This window comes from Nerophis ophidion, linkage group LG10, assembly GCF_033978795.1.
Source record: "Nerophis ophidion isolate RoL-2023_Sa linkage group LG10, RoL_Noph_v1.0, whole genome shotgun sequence".
Lineage (NCBI taxonomy): Eukaryota > Metazoa > Chordata > Actinopteri > Syngnathiformes > Syngnathidae > Nerophis > Nerophis ophidion.
The window spans coordinates 30650880-30673407 of NC_084620.1; the positions used below are offsets into that span (position 1 = coordinate 30650880).

A 22528-nucleotide genomic window follows, 5' to 3' on the forward strand; every position below is an offset into this window, starting at 1 on the left:
AACACACTTTTCCGTCAGAAAACCAAGTTCAAAACATCATGGATGTACCCTCGCTCCAAACTGTGGCATCTCATTGACTACGTCATTGTCCTCTCTAAAGACCGTCGCGACGTCCTAAACACCAGAGCAATGACCAGTGCAGATGACTGCTGGACCGACCACAGCCTCATTTGCTCCATCATGTCCATCCGCTTAATGCGGGACCAAGACGGATGCAGAAAAGACAGTGCCGGCCAAGAATTAACATCGAGCTGTTGAGTGACACCACCTACCAACAACAGCTGCAGGAGGCCTTTAGTGCAGCGTTGCCCAAACAGTACCCAGAGGATACGGAAACACACTGGAGGACAGTTTAGACTGCCATAATGAAATCATGCAAAAATATCCTTGGTCTCAAAAAGCGGAGACATCAAGACTGGTTTGATGAGAACGACACTGAGATCCAGCAACTAATTGACAACAAGCGGCAAGCTTTCATCACTTTCATCAATCAAAAAGTACGGGGTTCAAATCCCAGTCATGTCTATCAGTAACTATGAAAGCTCCAGCGGCAAGAGTAAATGCTTTATATCATAGTTTACTGAGACAGGCTGGCAATTAAATATGTCATTGGGGCACAAAAACTTGTCTTAAGAAGACAGAGTATAGCTGAATGGTTAAACAGCAAGCTCCCGATCAAAGGGGAGTGGGTTCAATCCCAGTCAGGTTGATTGATTACTAGGAAAGTGTCGGCTGGAGGAGTTAATATTTTATATCATAGTTTAGTGAGACAGGTTCGCAAATAAATATGTCATTGGGGTCCAAAATCTGTCCCCAAGAAGGCCAAAAATAGCTGAATGGTTAAGCAGCTAGCTTCCAATCAAAGGGTCCTGGGTTCAATCCCAGTCAGGTCGATCGGCATGCCAAGCCGAAGTATGCAGGAGTGGGGACGCCGGACAATGTGGGGGTGTATCACCTCCCCCACACAGAGTAAAGCTAAGTGGTAGCTGGTTAACTTACTTATAGTTAAAAAGGTAAGTATGGGTAATAATTACAAATAGTCTATAGTCCAAAAGTCTAAGGGTAACCTCGGGGGTTAGCTCCTCCTGTGTGCTGAGGCTAAAGTTGGTAAGTGTACCATCGGTAATTCCTGGCTGGGATGGGTGGGAATAGGAAAACTAATAATTAATCACTGTGAGTGTTGAACACAGTGGCCTCTGATTGGCAGATAGCTGCTTAACCACTCAGCTACCCTTGGTCTTCTAGAAGCTGTAATCCGGGCCCCAATGGCATATTTCATCTTGAAGCTGTCCCAGTAAACTCCAATAAAGGTGAAACAAAACACTGACTCATTTGGCTGAAGTGTTGTAACCTGACTGGTATTCCTACCCACTACCCTTTGGTTAGCAGTTACTGGTGTGAACCACTCAGCTATCTTGGGTATTCCACTACATTTTCCAAAAATGTGTGACAGGATATTCCAGGTAATCTGCTTGATGCGACGTCCCTCAATGGAAGACAAGGCAAAAATCTGAGGAGGATGAATGAATGAAGACAAATTTTAACAAGAATTTACATGTCTTTTCATTTTAGAGAAGCTGCCAACATATCCGACTGGAAAGATCATGATGAACTATCTACTGCTCATTGATTGTCGAAATGCACACTTTTGGATGTGAAAATATGTTTGTATGGCATTTATAAATATACTGTGCAGATTTTATCGCTATAACATCCACACTTTGACTATGAACAATTAAAATTATTTTTCGTGTTTTTTTAATGACCCAAAATAAAGAGAAGGAAACTTATGAGCCTCACATCCAGCATCACACGTTATTCACGTTTACCATTTCCTCAAGCAAACTTAGGTAACAAGAATTGTGTTTTCATCTTAATTAAGTTGTGGATTACACTTCGGCTGTAGCTACTTTCGTCTTCGTAAAAAACATTATGTTAAAGACGGCGGTGGGCCATGTTTCCGAAGTTAGTAAGTCGTGTTACATAGTAAACTTTAAGCGTGGAACACGGACAGTATTTGATTTGATAATTTATGTCTTAATCTAAGATTACAGTTGACGCTGTCTGGCAAAGTTCGACTCCCTGTTTGCATCACTACTTCTACAGCAAATTTGAACGCACTAGCTGCTATTATTGTTGCAATTTTTTTATTTTAATTTAATCTTCTATTTTTTTCTCCCATTCCCCCCACTTGTTTTCCTGTATCTCACCTTTTTTGTAAGGGGTGCTGGAAGCCGGCAGACCCGTCAGCGATCCTGTTCTGTTTCCCTGTAATGTTTGTCTGATATTGAATGGGATTATGCTGAAAATTTTAATTTTCCTGAAAGAATAAATAAAGTACTATCTAATCTAATCTAATTAGCCATAGGCTAACTAGCTAGCTGCCGCTTAGTAAGTTAAAACTCCAATTGCAACTTTTCATCTGTGAAGTTCGCTTACAACAGAGACAACACTATTGTGTTACTTAATTTAATTGTACTCTTACACTATGTTCACCAAGAAACCACTGCTTATAATAACTTTAGCTTACAGGAAAACCGCAAAAAATCATCTGCCATTTAAAAGATGAATTTTAACGAGAGCCCCCGAACAGAAACAATCATAACGAGCAATATGTTAAAAAAAAAACACTTTCTTGTGATACTTTTCGCCATCCGTGATATTGGCTCGCTCCAATCGTTCTCTGCGGTTCCGTGTGGCAAACTGCAGTCATGTCACATGCTGACTGGTAAATTTCGAATCAACCCCTAAACAGGCCCTAACCAATCATTTGGATTGTCAATCTGAGAGTCCCAGCCACAACTAGTCCACATTTGCTGAGCAGACGTAACATCGATACGGATCTGTTGATTTGAAAGCAGATCTGGCTCAGCATTTTAGTTAGTTAGTCTACGGCTTGCGACCCATTCAGTTTGTGGATTATATCAGCGAAGGGGGATTTGTTCTTTAATTGTGATGAGACCGAAAAGATGCCACAGCGGACCTTTGTAACAGGAGAAGGCACCACCGGGACACAAGCCGATGAAAGACGGCGAGTTTGTGGTAACACAGGCGGAGAATACGTGAAACCACCGCACTGAAACTCCCAGAGTCTTCAAGAATGCTATATAATATTCACAGAGACAAGGTAAAATGATTTTCTTTTTTTGTTTATGAAGCGCACCAACGAGATGTGTGTGTGTGCATGTTGACATTTAAGCTTGCTGTCATGTTTTTTTTTCCAAGATGGCGCTGCTGTAGTGGCTGCTGTAGGCAGGAGCTCTGTGCTCTTGTGTCATCCTTTTGTGTTTCCCTCTTGTTTTCATGTGGTATTATATTTTTTTGCATTTTGGTCCGGGACCCTTTGGGACTGTGTAACAAGGGGTGGCACTTTCGTGACCTCTGTGGTGCTTTTTTTGTGGACTTCTGGATCTGCCTCCCGGGAGCCTTTTGGCCATGGAGACCAGCTGCAGGGTCTCTGCTACACCAGAGTCTGTTTGGATGTACTGGAGGAGATGCAAATGAGGGGAAGGACTGTGGAGCTAGCACTGAGCTACTGGGATGGAGAGGCTTCGCGGTGTCTTGGCTGGGTGAGCAGGTGTCGGACACCTCAGTCACCTTGGACGTATCCTCGCTCATCCATGCGGACTGGACATTACCCGAGAGTGGAGTCGGCTGTCTTGGTTGCCTTGTTGGGTCCGCTTCTGTCTCTGGCCATGCTCCCTCCACCCCAGCGGACGATGGCGTGGAACACCGCAGGGGTCACCACAGTGTATATGTTTATTTTACTTTTTATTCATAGCTGTATGTGGAAGTGTCTACTTGTATCTGCTGCTTTAATGTCTTTAATGTCCTCTGTGTTCTTTGATGTTTGATGTTTCCCTCTTACGCACATGGAAGAGGGATGTGTACTATGGCTATGAGTGCACCCCCACTCCAGGGCCTAGGCTAAGACCGATTTTTTAATTTTATTTTAATCTTCTATTTTTTTCTTCCCCCACCCCCTCCCCCCTTGTTTACCTGTATGTCATCTTTTTTGATCTTTTTTGTAAGGGGCGCTGGAAGCCGGCAGACCCGTCAGCGATCCTGTTCTGTCTCCCTGTAATGTTTGTCTGATCTTGAATGGGATTGTGCTGAAAATTGTAATTTTCCTGAAGGAACTCTCCTGACGGAATAAATAAAGTACTATCCATCTATCTATGTTGTGTTTGGATAAAAAATAGATTGTTGAGCCATTACCCTCTTGTTTTATTGGCAAAAAAGTATTTAGTCAGCCACCAATTGTGCAAATTCTCCCACTTAAAATGATGACAGAGGTCTGTAATTTTCATCATAGGTACACTTCAACTGTGAGAGACAGAATGTGAAAAGAAAATCCAGGAATTCACATTGTAGGAATTTTAAATAATTTATTTGTAAAAAGTTCTATCTGAATCTGGGTATTATCTTCGACCCAACTCTCTCCTTTGAGGCACACATTAAAAGCGTTACTAAAACGGCCTTCTTTCATCTCCGTAACATCGCTAAAATTCGCTCCATTCTGTCCACTAAAGACGCTGAGATCATTATCCATGCGTTTGTTACGTCTCGCCTCGACTACTGTAACGTATTATTTTCGGGTCTCCCCATGTCTAGCATTAAAAGATTACAGTTGGTACAAAATGCGGCTGCTAGACTTTTGACAAGAACAAGAAAGTTTGATCACATTACGCCTGTACTGGCTCACCTGCACTGGCTTCCTGTGCACTTAAGATGTGACTTTAAGGTTTTACTACTTACGTATAAAATACTACACGGTCTAGCTCCATCTTATCTTGCCGATTGTATTGTACCATATGTCCCGGCAAGAAATCTGCGTTCAAAGGACTCCGGCTTATTAGTGATTCCCAAAGCCCAAAAAAAGTCTGCGGGCTATAGAGCATTTTCCGTTCGGGCTCCAGTACTCTGGAATACCCTCCCGGTAACAGTTCGCGATGCCACCTCAGTAGAAGCATTTAAGTCTCACCTTAAAACTCATTTGTATACTCTAGCCTTTAAATAGACTCCCTTTTTAGACCAGTTGATCTGCCGTTTCTTTTATTTTTCTTCTATGTCCCACTCTCCCGTGTGGAGGGGGTCCGGTCCGATCCGGTGGCCATGTACTGCTCGCCTGTGTATCGGCTGGGGACATCTCTGCGCTGCTGGTCCGCCTACGCTTGGGATGGTTTCCTGCTGGCTCCGCTGTGAACGGGACTCTCGCTGCTGTGTCTTGGATCCTCTTTGGACTGGACTCTCGCGACTGTGTTGTATCCATTGTGGATTGAACTTTCACAGTATCCTGTTAGATCCGCTCGACATCCATTGCTTTCCTCCTCTCTAAGGTTCTCATAGTCATCATTGTCACCGACGTCCCACTGGGTCATTATTGTCACCAATGTCCCACTGGGTGTGAGTTTTCCTTGCCCTTATGTGGGCCTACCGAGGATGTCGTGGTGGTTTGTGCAGCCCTTTGAGACACTAGTGATTTAGGGCTATATAAGTAAACATTGATTGATTGATATTTCGGTTTCATCTGACCACATGACATTCTCCCAATCCTCTGCTGTATCATACATATATCCATTTTGGTATAAACTCAACTCGTCGTGTTTGGAGGAAGAAGAATACTGAGTTGCATCCAAAGAACACCACACCCACTGTGAAGCATGGGGGTGGAAACATCATGCTTTGGGGCTGTTTTTCTGCTAAGGGGACAGGACGATTGATCCGTGTTAAGGAAAGAATGAATGGGGCCATGTATCGTGAGATTTTGAGCCAAAACCTCCTTCCATCAGTGATAGCTTTGAATGGTTTACCAAAAACTTATTTTCCACCATAATTTACAAATAAATTATTTAAAATTCCTACAAATAAATTATTTAAAATTCCTACAACGTGAATTCTGGATTTTTTTTTCACATTCTGTCTCTCACAGTTGAACTGTACCTATGATCAAAATTAGACCTCTGTCATCATTTTAAGTGGGAGAACTTGCACAATCGGTGGCTGACTAAATACTTTTTTGCCCCACTGTGTATATATATATATATATATATATATATATATATATATATATATATATATATATATAGCTGAGGTTGCAGTGGTTTATTTTCAACAGTGCTCAATACCGGAGTAGAGCGGTATTGAGCACTACTATGAGGAATATTCGTTAGGTCAGGGATGAATGGGGAACCCTACTGCACTATACAAACCTTATGGTTTGCGAACCACCTTCAAGAACCAATTAAGCTCGTAAATCGAGGTTCCACTGCAATTATTACAGTCATTGTATGACTCTGCTTTGTTTCAACTATGCCGTGCCCTGACCAGTCAAGCCAAAGGAGGGCACATGCGCCAAACTTACTGGTCCAAACGTGGCGAGCTGCATGCCTTACCGTGGGCTTCGATGTGGCGACAACAGCGCTCCAGAACCCGCGGAACTTGCCGGTAGATGGGGTTGAGGCTCAGCTTGCTTTGGCTCCTCCCCTCGGACGAGCTGCCGCCCTTCTTCAGCTCCAGCTCGGCCGGATGGGAAAGCTGCAGTGCCTCCAGCAGGCGAGACTGACTGTCCACAAGGTCTGAGATGGAATCCACAGACAGGCCGCCCTGCGTGGTAACAGAATGGTGGATATATTGTACTGTGTTGCATTCTGGGATTCCTCCCGTCGCAGGTTTTACCCGTCTATGTCCTCGCCCGCTGTTGTCCAAAAGCGGCTTATTCTGCTTTTCCTCAAATGGTGGCGCCGGGGCCACAGAGTTGGCAGGCGCAGGACCACCCGTAAGAGAGGATGAGCCGCCCAGCGTCTTGTTGCTGTTAAAAAACACCCTCTTTTCAGCCCTGAAGCGCAGAATGCTAGATTCTAGCTCCAAGCAGTCCCGCCGGCTCTCTTTTAGGGCATCCTGACGCCGTTTGAAGGCGCGGTCGTTGGCAATGGCCCGCGAGAGGGGGATGCCGAACGCCTTGGGGGCGGACTCTGGTGGAAAAGAGGACAAAAAAAGATTTACATTTGTTCACTGTTTTTTGCAAATGGTGACACGTTGCAAATAATGGAGGCACCTATCAAAACATCCCTAAAGTTAGATTCCTTATACAATAAACTAGAGGTATAAAACTCGAGTCCATGGGGCCAGATCTGGCTCGCCACATAATTCTATTTGCGAAAGCGTGGAAATAATGTGCGTCAATGAAGTACTTCATCTTTCTTACAAAATGTATGTCTATTCAGTTGTGACAGAAAAAAAACGGACTTCTCCCTTCACTATAATTCCTATTTATTCCTATTCCTATCCCAGAACGTACAAATCCCGTTTCCATATGAGTTGGGAAATTGTGTTGGATGTAATTATAAACGGAATACAATGATTTGCAAATCCTTTTCAACCCATATTCAATTGAATGCACTACAAAGACAAGATATTTGATGTTCAGACTCATAAACTGAATCATTTATTTTGCAAATAATAATAAACTTAAAATTTCATGGCTGCAACACATGCCAAAGTAGTTGGGAAAGGGCATGTTCACCACTGTGTTACATCACCTTTTCTTTTAACAACACTCAATAAACGTTTGGGAACAGAGGAAACTAATTGTTGAAGCTTTGAAAGTGGAATTCTTTCCCATTCTTGTTTTATGGAGAGCTTCAGTCGTTCAACAGTCCGGGGTCTCCGCTGTCGTATTTTATGCTTCATAATGCGCCACACATTTTCGATGGGAGACAGGTCTGGACTGCTGGCGGACTAGGAAAGTACCTACAATCTTTTTTTACGAAGCCACGCTGTTGTAACACGTGCTGAATGTGGCTTGGCATTGTCTTGCTGAAATAAGCAGGGGCGTCCATGAAAAAGACGGCGCTTAGATGGCAGCATATGTTGTTCCAAAACCTGTATGTACCTTTCAGCATTAATGGTGCCTTCACAGATGTGTAAGTTACCCATGCCTTGGGTACTAATGCACCCCCATACCATCACAGATGCTGGCTTTTGAACTTTGCGTCGATAACAGTCTGGGTGGTTCGCTTCCCCTTTGGTCCGGATGACACAATGTCGAATATTTCCAAAAACAATTTGAAATGTGGACTCATCAGACCACATAACACTTTTCCACTGTGCATCAGTCCATCTTAGATGATCTCGGGCCCAAAAGAAGCCGGCGACGTTTCTGGATGTTGTTGATAAATGGCTTTCGCTATGCATAGTAGAGCTTTAACTTGCACTTACAGATGTAGCGACGAAGTGTAATTAGTGACAGTGGTTTTCTGAAGTGTTCCTGAGCCCATGTGGTGATATCCTTTAGAGATGGATGTCGGTTTTTGATACAGTGCCGTCCGAGGGATCGAAGGCCACGGTCATTCAATGTTGGTTTCCGGCCATGCCGCTTACGTGGAGTGATTTCTCCAGATTTTCTGAACCTTTTGATGATATTATGGACCGCAGATGTTGAAATCCCTAAATTTCTTGCAATTGCACTTTGAGAAACATTGTTCTTAAACTGTTTGACTATTTGCTCATGCAGTTGTGGACAAAGGGGTGTACCTCGCCCCATCCTTTCTTGTGAAAGACTGAGCATTTTTTGGGACGCTGTTTTTATACCCAACCATGGCACCCACCTGTTCCCAATTAGCCTGCACACCTGTGGGATGTTCCAAATAAGTGTTTGATGAGCATTCCTCAACTTTATTAGTATTTATTGCCACCTTTCCCAACTTCTTTGTCACGTGTTGCTCGCATCAAATTCTAAAGTTAATGATTATTTGCAAAAAAAATTTTTTTATCAGTTTGAACATCAAATATGTTGTCTTGGTAGCATGGTCAACCAAATATGTGTTGAAAATAATTTGCAAATCATTGTATTCCGTTTATATTTACATCTAACACAATTTCCCAACTCATATGGAAACAAGGTTTATAAATGACCGCCATAACCACAACACCAGGAGGAGCTCCACAAACCAAATGAAACCCAAATTGCATCCAACAAAGGTCTTAACTCATTCTCCTTCTATGCCAACTCAATATGGAATGCACTCCCAACATGTGTAAAAGAAAGTGCATCTCTATTCTCCTTTGAAACCGCACTAAAAGAACATCGTCCAGTAGCTACAACCCTGGCCCAAACCCCTCCCCCCACCGCATCCCACCTCCCCGAACTGTAAATAATCAAATGTATATACTTGTTCTTATGCTTTCTGAGCTCACTGAGTTCACCGCTCGCTGTACATATGCTGAATTTCCCCCAGGGATCAATAAAGTACTTTCTATTCAATTCTATCTATATCCTACGAAGTGAGACCTTCACTTTTACAATGTCCATTTCTCAGATGATATAATTGTTGATGACTGAAGTATGCTGATACCAACCCAACCTAACCCCCCACCCCAACCCCTTCCACATACCACCCCCCGGATTGTAAATAATGCAAATAATTCAATGTATATACTGTCACGCCTATGTTTCATGTTTTGTTTTGGTCATGCTATGTTTAGTTTTTTGAACATTTAGTTTTGTTTTGCATTTCCTTGTTTGTCTTACCATGTCAACTGATTTAGTTTTCTGTCATGTCTGATCATGAGTTTTGTATGGCCATATTACCCTGAGCATCCCCAATCTTATCTGTTCTCAAAGCTAAGCAGTGTCTGGCCTGGTTAGTACTTTGATGGGAGACTGCCTAGGAATACCAGGTGCTTTTGACCCTTTGGACTCTAAGTTCCTTTTTTTTTCACTCCCTGTTTTGTTACCATGACAACCAATCAGTTCACCTGTCTTGTCTCACACCTGTTTTCACTTATGTTCATTATTTAAGCCACAGTTACCAGTTAGTCAGTCTGGCAACACCAACTCATTCACGCCCTCGATTATCTGCTTCATGCCTTGCAATGCTGTCCATTTTGTCCACGTAAGTTTTTGTTATTCATGCCACTGCGCAAGTGTTTTTGTTTCATGTTTGTAGTTTATAGCCTTTGTGCTAGTCTTTTGTTTCATAGCCCAGTTTTTTGTACCGCCATTGTGCGCGCTTTTTGTTGGTTCCTGTTTTTAGTTTTAGTGTTAAAATAAAGATGTCTTTACCTTCACGCCGTTTCCACTCCATTCGCTCTGCACCTCGGGAAAACAAACCAAGACCAAGTCCAAGCCTGACATATACTCTGATAATTAACTTGTGTGATGACTTTATTAGGCTTTATATATTTTTACCATGAATTGATTAACGTGGACCCCAACTTAAACAAGTTAAAAAACTTATTCGGGTGTTACCATTTAGTGGTCAATTGTACGGAGTATGTACTGTACTGTGCAATCTACTTATAAAAGTTTTTATAAATCAATCAATAAATCAACTTTAAATATTCCTGAGAACTAGTATCCTCTGCAGTGGACATTTGATTTTTGTGTACTTTGTCAGAGTTACTCAATTCGGAAAAAAATGATCATGTCTATACAACAGAAGCGCTCTGCTGTTTCTAAGGACCTATATCTGAGATCCTCTATACCGGTGGTTCTCCAACTTTTTTTCACCAAGCACCACCTCAGAAGACACTTGGCTCTCTGAGTACCGCCATAATGACCTACATTAAAATACAGTAGCGAAGTAGGCCTAAGTATGGATTAAAAACAAGGCAATGGTTTTATTTAATATTTTTGGCCACTGTAACATTAAACAGTAACACTGTGTTTGAACATAGGAAAATAAAACACTTTACTTATTGATTAAATAAAATTATTGCACATAATGAAGTGATTATTTGGTGTACCACTAGATGGAGCCTGTGTACCACAGTTTGAGAATCACTGCTCTTTATGACAAAGCTCTAGTATTTTTTTTAGAATCTACAGCAAATACGTCAGTCTTTTCCAAGTTTTTTTTTTGCGGGCTAGTCTGGTGTCATCCCAGATGTGGCCCTTGGGCCACAAGTTGGAGCCTTTCTCAGCCACCAGAGTGCACTGACAGGCTTTGTTGTAATGCCACATAGAAAGATGTCATCCACTAATGTACTCGGCGGGCTCGTTATAAAGATCACTAAGCTCCTCGCTGACGCAGGCTGCCTGACTTTTGGACACGTTTGCTGGCATCTGATGACGGCGCTTTAGCATTTTAGCAGCTCATGTTCTTGGTGAGCCGCTTGTTTACATTGGTCTTTAAACAACAGTGTTAACAGCAATTCCTTTGTTGGGGGACAACATGGTCCAACATGAAGATCAATGATTTAGTGATGAAGCGAAGTAATAATAAGACCTGTGGTGGAGACAAGTTGAAATTTGCAAGCAGCAAACTTTATCCTGTTAGAATTTTTTTTTTTTTTACTTAATCCTATATTATCTGTTATATTGGTGCCTATTGTAAAAGACAAAGCAGGCAAAATAGATAGCAAATATGAATATCGCCAGAAAGTTCTGGCAAGTATTCAATCTAAGGTGCTGGAAAAAGCATTTTTAATAGACTGGAGAAATTCAGTTTGGCTTCATATCTAAACTTGCCATAGATGTGTGCATTTTGGCATTGCATGAGACATAATAAGGCATAATACCACAGTTTCTATAAGTTTAATTGATGCCTCAAAAGTGTTCGCTCATGTAAATCATGTTCAAGTTATTTAATAAGTTGCACATTAGAGGAACTCCCGCGATGAGGTGGAAACTTGTCCAGGGTGTACACCGCCTTCCGCCTGATTGTAGCTGAGATAGGCACCAGCGCCCCCCGCGACCCCAAAGGGAATAAGCGGTAGGAAATGGAAGGATGGATTAGAGGAACTCCAAAATACGAATGGTAGTGTTTTGGTGTGCTCACCAGGCCATGTATGTGTAAAATGCGGATATTTTCTATCTTCTCCTATTTTATTTATATTAGCAATGGTGTGCGGTAACATAGTATTTTGTCACTTAGACTTTTTAATGTTCATATTAGCTGATAATCTTTTTTTTTTGTCTATTTTTTAGCTTAATTTCTTTTTAATTTGTTTACTCATGTCACATTGTTTGCAATCTTTGCCCTCTGCTGCTGTAAGTTTCCCCATTGTGGAATTAATAAAGAATTATCTTATTTTATATGGATGCTTTATCTACAGTGGGGCAAAAACGTATTTAGTCAGCCACCGATTGTGCAAGTTCTCCCACTTAAAATAATGACAGAGGTCTGTAATTTTCATCATAGGTACACTTCAACTGTGAGAGACAGAATGTGTAAAAAAAAATCCAGGAATTCACATTTTAGGAATTTTTAAGAATTTATTTGTAAATTATGGTGGAAAATAAGTATTTGGTCAACCATTCAAAGCTCTCACTGATAGGAGGTTTTGGCTCAAAATCTCACGATACATGGCCCCATTTATTCTTTCCTTAACACGGATCAAGGAAGAAGAATACTGAGTTGCATCCCAAGAACACCAGACCTACTGTGAAGCATGGGGGTGGAAACATCATGCTTTGGGGCTGTTTTTCTGCTAAGGGGACAGGACGATTGATCCGTTTTAAGGAAAAAAATGAAAGGGGTCATGTATTGTGATATTTTGAGCCAAAACCTCCCTCCGTCAGGGAGAACTTTGAATGGTTGACCAAATACTTATTTTCCACCATAATTTACAAATAAATTCTTTAAAAATCCTAAAATGTGAATTCCTGGATTTTTTTCACATTCTGTCTCTCACAGTTGAAGTGTACCTATTATGAAAATTACAGACCTCTGTCATCATTTTAAGTGGGAGAACTTGCACAATCGGTGGCTGACTAAATACTTTTTTGCCCCACTGTAAGTTGTTCAACAAAATGTAGGCAATAAAGTACTATCAAAAACTACCTGATTTAGTTATCTTCTGCCCATGCAGTGCTGTTCTGCAGCAAATGTTAAGGTTGTGCTCTCACTCTTAGTATTGATTTGACTTTTACATGAATTAACATGCAAAAAAAGAGGAATGTCATGATTGCCAACTAACATTTCGTTACTTCATACTGTCAGACAACAAACATCCTTTATGTCTGTAATGAAATCCAATACCTGAGACACTACAAAACTGCTGAACTCCCAGATGATAGAAACATTTACAGGCAGGTGATACAGTATGCAATATGCACACACCAATATGCTTGCTTGTGAGTTTTACATGTCAGTATGTGTCAAACAACACTTTTTAAAGCCTTTTGTACCCCTATGTATTCCGCCTACTTGTGGCAGACATGTAAAAAAGCAGTATGCGTAAACGCCAGGTGGCATTCAATGATGGCATGAGGACGCAGTCTAAGCTGTCCTGCTGGATTAGTGCCAGTCAGGTGTTTGTCAACACTGCTGTCCTCCGTAAGCGTCACCTCTTGTACTCCTGCAGAGGTGTAGGCCAGGGGAATCAAACTTGTTTTTATTGAGGGCCACATCACAATTATGGTTGCACGCTTTAAATGATGTGGCGGACCGCGTGACGGACGGAACACATTAACCCTCGAGTCGACTTAATTCAAAACTATGTTAAGTAAGCCAATAAAAATGGGAGCGCTCAAAAAAGGTTTATAAGTAAGTCAAATATTGTTTTTTCTTTTTTTTTTACTTTCAACGCTTTAAATTCTTCACTAGCTTCAGACCTTTCCAGAATTATTAAGTTTGTATATACAGTGCAGGCCAAAAGTTTGGACACACCTTCCATTTCAATGTGTTTTGTTTATTTTATGACTATTCTCTATCTATTGACTTATTAAAGGCTGTCACTACCTTATCTAAAGTATTCCACTTTGCAGCTTGTTTTTGGAACATATGCATATTTGAGTTTTCCCATCATAAAAAATATAGTTTTTTTTTTTTTTTTTTTACAAAAAGAGCATAAAGCGTAAAAAAACATTACAAATACAGTGCAGGCCAAAAGTTTGGACACACCTATTTCAATTTGTTTTCTTTATTTTCATGACTATTTACTTTGTAGATTATTACTGAAGACAACAAAACTATGTCATGAAAAAGGGAGGTTTTATGGGTTGTTGCACTAATTGTAAGTGTATCTTGTGTTTCTTATGTTGATTTAATAAAAAATAATAATTCTTCTGCGGCCCGGTACCAATCGAGCCGCGGCCCGGTATCGGCCCGCACCCCTGTGGTTGGGGACCACTGCTTTAGATTATGTAATCACAGTCTTTGATAAGTCAATAATTTACAACAAGACTGAGTTTGATGCATTATTATTTTTGGAATTATGACAGTTTATTTCCAAAAACTCACAGTATTTCTCCCTCCTTAGCCAAAAAACGGTCGAGCTCAAAAAAAGTGTCATAATAAGTAAGTTACATATAATTTTTCTTAAACTTTCAATGCTTTAAATCTTTCAGCAGCTTTAGACTCATCCATAAATATCAAGTTGTTTTTTTTCAATTATTTTTGTGTTTTTTAATGTTTTAGGACATTCTAGCCCTTGCTCGGGACAAAATACGGCACTGTCTTGTTGCAGCCTCTTGTGTTGTGTAGCTTCTCTGCATGACGCCGACCACAATGAGCGGGTGGAAATTTTGGTCAATTTATCCGGCAAACTTTAAACATTCCCTTCAAACGTACATAATGAACTTTCTTGGCCACGCGTCCTATGGATCAAGAGAAGGGCTGGACCCCAACCACAAATCCGGGGACCTATGCCGGTTCGTAGAGAAACATTAGACTACCGCATTTTGTTAATAGATGTATATTACATCTCCTTTGTTATGGTACATGGGACGATGCACATTAATGGACATATAAAAAAATATTAATGTGCCAGATTGTAGCCAAAGGCAAATTTTTCGTTGTTTTTTTTTGCTGTTTTTATCTGCCACACGCAGAAAGCAGGTCTGTGAAAATAATGCACACATTAAACCGGTCCCTGGTGGAAAAAAGAATGGAGAACCCAGGGCTAGATAATCTGTGTGAGGAAACATACTTTTTTTACCTGCAGGGTCGTCCCTTTTGATGTATAAGATAAAAAGGAGCTTGCAGACTTGCAAAAATTTAGTGAATTTTACCCAAACACACACAAAATATGTACCTTTTGTCACAAGGGGAAATAAATAATAGTGTCAGTATTTTTGGTGGTTTTTTTGTGAATAACATTCATTATCTGATGGTGTAGTGGTACCATTGCACTCTTACACACTGACAATCGACCCAAATAGTTTTCTAAAACCACATTTCCACACCTCTCCCTAGCAATAACAACCCACCACGATCATCATTTATTGCATTTAGGCCGTTTATTGACAGATGTTTCAATTTGAATGAACAACAAGTGCAAGAACAGGCAATAAGAAATTAATTCAACTGGTGGTTGAGATATCTAATTACACCCAAAACCATTTTTCTTTGTATTTTCAAGGCAGTATGTTCTTAACCTTGTTGGAGATACCGAACCCCAACAGTTTCATATGCGCATTTACCGAACCCTACTTTTTTTTTACAAATTCAAGACAAAGTTATATGTTTTTGGTAAAACTTTAGTATGGGGAACATGTTCTAAGTAACAAAGACTTAATTTAGAATTTTTTGGACACTAATGGAACATATTCTAAGTAACAAAGACTTAAATTAGAGTTATTTGGTTAGGGTTGGGGTTCGGGTTAGAGGATTAGGGCCAGGGTTGGAAGGTTAGGGTTATAATAAGCCCATGCCGAATAAGGCATTAATAAGTACTTTATAATGACTAGTAAAGAGCTAATATTTTACTAATTTGCATGTTAATGAGCAACTAATTAATGGTGAATATGTTCCCCATACTAAATTGATGTTTTTTTACAGGTGCACAAAATGAACGGTGCATGATTATCACCTTGTTCAACCAATAAAACCAACACAGTGCATAAACTCACAACAAATTACACAGCTGCAAATCAGTCTGACCTCTGCTGTTGCCGTATCCGTAATACGCCAATAGGGAGAAGTTTTTATATACACGATGAGTCGGGTGTGTTTCGACCTCCGCCGAACCCCTGAGCCCGACTCACCGAACTCCTAGGGTTCGATCGAACCCAGGTTAAGAACCACTGTTCCAAGGGATACGCTTATATCCATTCAGTATTCATGGTATAGGCATTGTAACATTTCAGGATTTCAGTATATTGAAAAATATGTGTGACAATGGGAGTCAATTAGCGACCAAAATGAGCATATAGGCTAAGTGTAGTAAATGTATATCTTCTATTTGGAATAACAGTCACGGCCCGGGCGAATGCCAACGCGCATTCGTCAGTAAGCCACGGAGCGCACCTTGGGACACACCCACGGCCGCTCATCCCCACACGCGTCACTCCTGCTGTAGCCAGCAGCTGCAATCAATAACCGGCACGCAACGCACCTGACGTTAATGAGAGGTCCTGCCTACAAAAGCCTGCGCGGACCATATTCTGTTTAGGTTTTTCGGGTCACTTGTGTTTTTCTGTTAGTCTTGGACTCCTTTTGTTGCTGATCATGCACCTGAGTTTGTTACCATAGCAACTTATTACTTTCACCTGCCCCTTTTGCTCCTGACACACACCTGTTTGTCATCACTGACATTATTATTTAAGCCTGCCTTTGCCGTTCTGTCCGGGCTGGCTTCTTGGTTTTTGCATCACGCGACTGCCACGTAAGTTTATTTTTGTTTTGCTAAGTATCACAGTCTGTGCTAAGTGTTAGCCTTAGCTTCCGGTGCGCTCGGTACCTCATCTAGTTGGTTTTCTGTTTTTGTACCAGTATTGTTATTTTATAATTAAATCAAGTTGCTACCTGCAAATCCTGTCCGGTTTTCGTCTTTTGCATCCTGGGAGAACAAAAATCCCGCATCATCATGCGATCCGATCGTGACACTAAACCTGTTATCCGGCGCCAGAACGTTATCATCTCTTACCGTAGTAAGCATCCCGTGTCTGGCTTCCCGCCCGCGTACTTGATCTTTCTCTGTGTCTTCCCAGTTCCCGTGTCTGATGTCTCTTGTGTCTTCCCGCAGTGCTTCCGCAGTGCTTCCCGTGTTTTCTGTGATCGAGCTGTGTGCCTCGACTCCCCTTTGGACTTTGGACCGCCTCCCTCGATGCTCGACCCCCTGCTGTGACATGGACCCCTTTGACTCCTCGCTATATTCCCCGACAACCTGCCTGTCTCACGGACCTTTTTCTACCTAGCCCCTATGGATTTGTCCGCTTCCTCACTCAACACTCACGGTAAACACTCAACAAAAAATTCCCACACACAGTCTCACACCACACACACTTTGGATTCGTCACACTCCATTTCCCTTGGTTTAAATACATATTACTTTCTGATATATATATATATATATATATATATATATATATATATATATATATATATATATATATATATATATATATATATATATATATATATATATATATATATATATATATATATATATATATATATATATATATATACATACATACATGTGTATATATATATATATATATATATATACATACATACATGTGTATATATATATATATATATATATATATATATATATATATATATATACATACATACATGTGTATATATATATATATATATATATATATATATATATATATATATATATATATATATATATATATATATATATATATATAGCCCATCCTCAGCCTTCCCGGTAAGGTTTATTCAGGTGTACTGGAGAGGAGGCTATGCCGGATAGTCGAACCTTGGATTCAGGAGGAACAGTGTGGTTTTCGTCCTAGTCGTGGAACTGTGGACCAGCTCTATACTCTCGGCAGGGTTCTTGAGGGTGCATGGGAGTTTGCCCAACCAGTCTACATGTGCTGTGTGGACTTGGAGAAGGCATTCGACCGTGTCCCTCGGGAAGTCCTGTGGGGAGTGCTCAGAGAGAATGGGGTATCGGACTGTCTTATTGTGGCGGTCCACTTCCTGTACGATCAGTGCCAGAGCTTGGTCCGCATTGCCGGCAGTAAGTCGGACACTTTTCCAGTGAGGGTTGGACTCCGCCAAGGCTGTCATTTGTCACCGATTCTGTTCATAAGTTTTATGGACAGAATTTCTAGGCGCAGTCAAGGCGTTGAGGGGTTCCGGTTTGGTGACCGCAGGATTAGGTCTCTGCTTTTTGCAGATGATGTGGTCCTGATGGCTTCATCTGACCGGGATCTTCAGCTCTCACTGGATCGGTTCGCAGCCAAGTGTGAAGCGACCGGAATGAGAATCAGCACCTCCAAGTCAGAGTCCATGGTTCTCGCCAGGAAAAGGGTGGAATGCCATCTCCGGGTTGGGGAGGAGACCCTGCCCCAAGTGGAGGAGTTCAAGTACCTAGGAGTCTTGTTCACGAGTGAGGGAAGAGTGGATCGTGAGATCGACAGGCGGATCGGTGCGGCGTCTTCAGTAATGCGGACGTTGTACCGATCCGTTGTGGTGAAGAAGGAGCTGAGCCGGAAGGCAAAGCTTTCAATTTACCGGTCGATCTACGTTCCCATCCTCACCTATGGTCATGAGCTTTGGGTCATGACCGAAAGGATAAGATCACGGGTACAAGCGGCCGAAATGAGTTTCCTCCGCCGTGTGGCTGGGCTCTCCCTTAGAGATAGGGTGAGAAGCTCTGCCATCCGGGAGGAACTCAAAGTAAAGCCGCTGCTCCTTCACATCGAGAGGAGCCAGATGAGGAGGTTCGGGCATCTGGTCAGGATGCCACCCGAACGCCTCCCTAGGGAGGTGTTTAGGGCACGTCCAACCGGTAGGAGGCCACGCGGAAGACCCAGGACAAGTTGGGAAGACTATGTCTCCCAGCTGGCCTGGGAATGCCTCGGGATCCCCTGGGAAGAGCTAGACGAAGTGGCTGGGGAGAGGGAAGTCTGGGTTTCCCTGCTTAGGCTGTTACCCCCGCGACCCGACCTCGGATAAGCGGAAGAAGATGGATGGATATACATAGAGCTATATATGCCCCCTTGTGGCCTGTGCCGTCTCTACTCCCTCCTGCAAACGGTACAAAAACTTTGGAAAAAGTGCCATTATGCCTTTCTAAAGAATAACTTGTTCAAAACTATGTGGCCATATTTCTGCCCTCTAACCTTTGAATTTAACTTATTTGTGGAAGATGGAAAAAAAAATGCAGAAAATTACAGTTTTCGGTTAAAAGGTAATTCAAGGGTTAAATTATGTGGCGGACCACTTTAAATGTGGTGGACTGTGACCACGTTAAATGAAGTGGCTTGATGATCTCTTTATTGTTTTTACAGTACAATGGGCCATGTTTGGGGTGTCCCAATCCAATATTGATATCAGTCTGATATCACCCCAAAAAAATATTTTGGCTTGCATCTACAATCTCCATAAAAGCTCTGATACAAGAAGTCCTGCACCGCATTTACTACATTTAAATAAATATTTTCTAATGAGTGAAGTCATTTACAAAAGGTAAACATGGTTGGCTACTTAGAGATGATTTGGTACTAAACAGCTAAGCACATAAGCTAGACATATGTATCGTTAATTAAACTATATTGCAGTCTAAAACAGCACATTTGTCAATACAAACAAGTATTGAACAATTATAGTTACATAATACTCACACATACAAAGTGGCAAAGACAAAAGCGTATTAGAATTTATGCGGCAACAAAAGTGTCCACGTCATGTCCTTAATGTAATGAATTAACAAGGCCACCAGATGTCGCCAAAACACAAATTTAAACTGCACTTGTTCTCTGAGTAATTTCAGTTCCACCTGACAATTTTAAAAGACGCATAATAAAAATGTCTGTGTTTCTCTCAGCTATTTGTCATTTAAGGAGCTTAGACCTGCACTCTACTGGGCATCACTCTAGTTTTATGTTCCTTTTTTTCAATCATGTTGAGATGTCCCGCTTGCTGACATGTTGTCTGACACTTGATTGAACATCCTGAAGCAGGAAAGGTGGGAAAACTGTTCCTAATTACTCCTGCTAAATGTAGATAATTAGTTGCAGCTGGGCAATCACGGTGGTCCCTGTCCCGTACCCATGTCTTTTCTATGGGCGGTTAGCATCGGGTTTTAATCCCGTTTCCTCCAATGTTTCTGATCCGATTGAATTGAAATTTATGATGAGTCTTTATTTTGGGTACTTAAATATGGTGACTGAGTATTGTGGCGTTTTAAGGCCATCTGCATTTTTTATGCTCCAGTAAAGACAATGAATGAACACTAACGCTGGAGCGCGGTTACACCTGTCATAGTGACAACAGTGTACTGTCGTGTTTATTTTGTACATACATTTTATTATTTAATATTGTTAATGTTTCAGTCTCATCATCAGTCTCATATGGCTCCTATAAACTTGAAGAACTTTTGATATTACTTTTTATAAATTACCTGAACTAATAAACCAACATTGTTTGTTGAGATTCCTTTCTGTTTTTTTTATTTTGTTTTGAATAGCCATTCCTATTAATGTCTGTCCACTAGTTGTTGCACTGTACCTGTTTAAATAACACCAGTATCATTTAAAGTATTTAATTGTGTCTGTCCTACTCTCTCCAAGTCGTAATCTAGACTTCTGATTAGCCCAAATATTGAGAACTTCTACTATACTAGCTAAAGTACCTGCTACATGAAGTTAAAGTTCCAATGATTGTCACACACACACACTAGTTGTGGTGAAATGTGTCCTCTGCATTTGACCCATCCCCTTGTTCACCCCCTGGGAGGTGAGGGGACAAATGAGCAGCAGCGGCCGGGAATCATTTTTGATGATTTAACCCCCAATTCCAACCCTTGATGCTGAGTGCCAAGCAGGGAAGAATGCTGGTATGAGCTTTTAAACATAACCTGTTAACTGCTGCCAATCAAATGGTGAATAAGATACTCTGTAGGGTTCATATGTTTATAAATCTGACTGTGATGAAGTCAGTGCCTCACCAGCCATGAACCTCACCGCACGTCACAGGTCCAGATGACACAAGACTAAACTCTTATAAATCTGACAAAGAAGAGGTTGCTCAACAAAAGCAGCACATTTCCTGGAAATACCAACAGCCCTTCCAATCTTTGATATGATTTGACCAGGATAGAGTGCAGTCCAGCATCACTCCAAGGAGCTTGGCATTTCTGACCTGTTGAACTGTTGCAATACCTAGCCTCAGATCCAACTTTGGGTCACAAGATAACCCTTGCCAGGTCCCCAATACAATACATTTGGTTTTTGAGATGTTACATACTGTCCAGTCATGCACAGCTTTTAGTTCCTCACTCAATACTACATAAAATACACTGCATGATGGTGCAGCATGATATAAGGTTGCATCATCAGCATAAAGAACCAATTTGGCACGCCCGGTAGCCATCTTTGGTGAATATAGAGAAAAGTAAAGGTCCCAGGCAACTTCCCTGTGGAACACCACAATCCAAACTTCTGCTATTAGACAAGCTGCCATTAAAATACACCTGTTGTGATCTTGAGGACAAATAACTCTGTATCCACATTAAAGCCCAAGTATTAAAACCATAAAATTTAAGTTTATCAATTAAAAGAGAGTGGTCAATCACGTCAAATGCAGCACTAAAATCTAACAGTACGGCTCCAACCAACATAGAATTATATATTGCATTAAGCCAATCGTCGGTCATTTGTATAAGAGCAGTGGAGGTAGAGTGGCCCGTTCTATATGCATGTTGAGAATCAGTAGCTAGCCCATTTGACTGAAAGTAAGCTTGAATTTGGGCATACACACATTTCTCCAGTATTTTACATAAACCAGGTAGGATGCTTATTGGTCTAGAATTTCCCTCATTGAAAGCCAATCTGGTATCCTTATGTAGAGGAGTAACCTTTGCCACCTTCCAAGTTGGACACACGCCAACTTGTAAACATCTATTAAAAATATGACAAACAGGCACTGATATGATACCAGCAGTCATTTTCAGTAACTTGCTATCCCAGTTGTCTACACCAGCTACTTTGTTGTCCGGAAGAAAGTGTAGTGACCTCTCTTAGATCGCCGATGGCTCCATACCAGGCTAATTCACAAGTTGTCATGGCGTCCGCAGGAGGCCAGCGGGAGCGTGGCCAGGTCCCGATGTTCTGTGTTTTTGATTATCTGTCTGCTAAGTCTGCATGGCCTGGATTTAAAGACCTACACCGACACACTTTGCTAATCAGTTGAGCGTCTGTAACGCAGAGAGGGAAGTCTATGAATAAAATAAGACCGTAACGGAGGTAGGAAACTTGCTGCTGCTGTTGTTATTTATATAACTTATCACACAGCTCTCCCCGTGTTGCAGTTTTATGAGAATAACAACAAATAAGGCACATTTAGAAAGGAAACAAGGCAATAGACTATAAAATGCAATAAAAAGCGAGCCAACAGAACAACAACTAAAGACTGAGACACTCAGGCGGACATAACAAAAGCTGCCTTTCAAATTTCATAGGACCGTACACCATGCACACTTTAATAAGTATACTATGTGTACAAACGGTGTTCTACTTCCTGAGGGCACACATTTTGACAGAGTAATACTATTCCAAATCCATACCGGTCGATCACAAAATGTACCCGCTTGTTCTTGTAATTGTGTATTAAAAAAGAATAGAATGGACTTTATTGTCATTATATTTTCGTACAAC

The 22528-nt window shown here is 41.2% G+C and overlaps 1 protein-coding gene across 8 annotated transcripts in view; it reads right to left on the reverse strand.

Moving 5' to 3' along the window:
* The window catches only part of arhgap36 (Rho GTPase activating protein 36), a 79634-nt gene that overhangs the window by 11026 nt on the left and 46080 nt on the right, over window positions 1–22528 (reverse strand). For all 8 annotated transcript variants that reach the window (XM_061913468.1, XM_061913466.1, XM_061913465.1 and 5 more), the window contains 2 exons: window positions 6679–6974; window positions 6396–6606 (listed from right to left, as the gene is read on the reverse strand). In XM_061913468.1, coding sequence (XP_061769452.1) covers window positions 6396–6606; window positions 6679–6974 — 507 coding nt within the window. The remainder of the gene's footprint in view (window positions 1–6395; window positions 6607–6678; window positions 6975–22528) is intronic.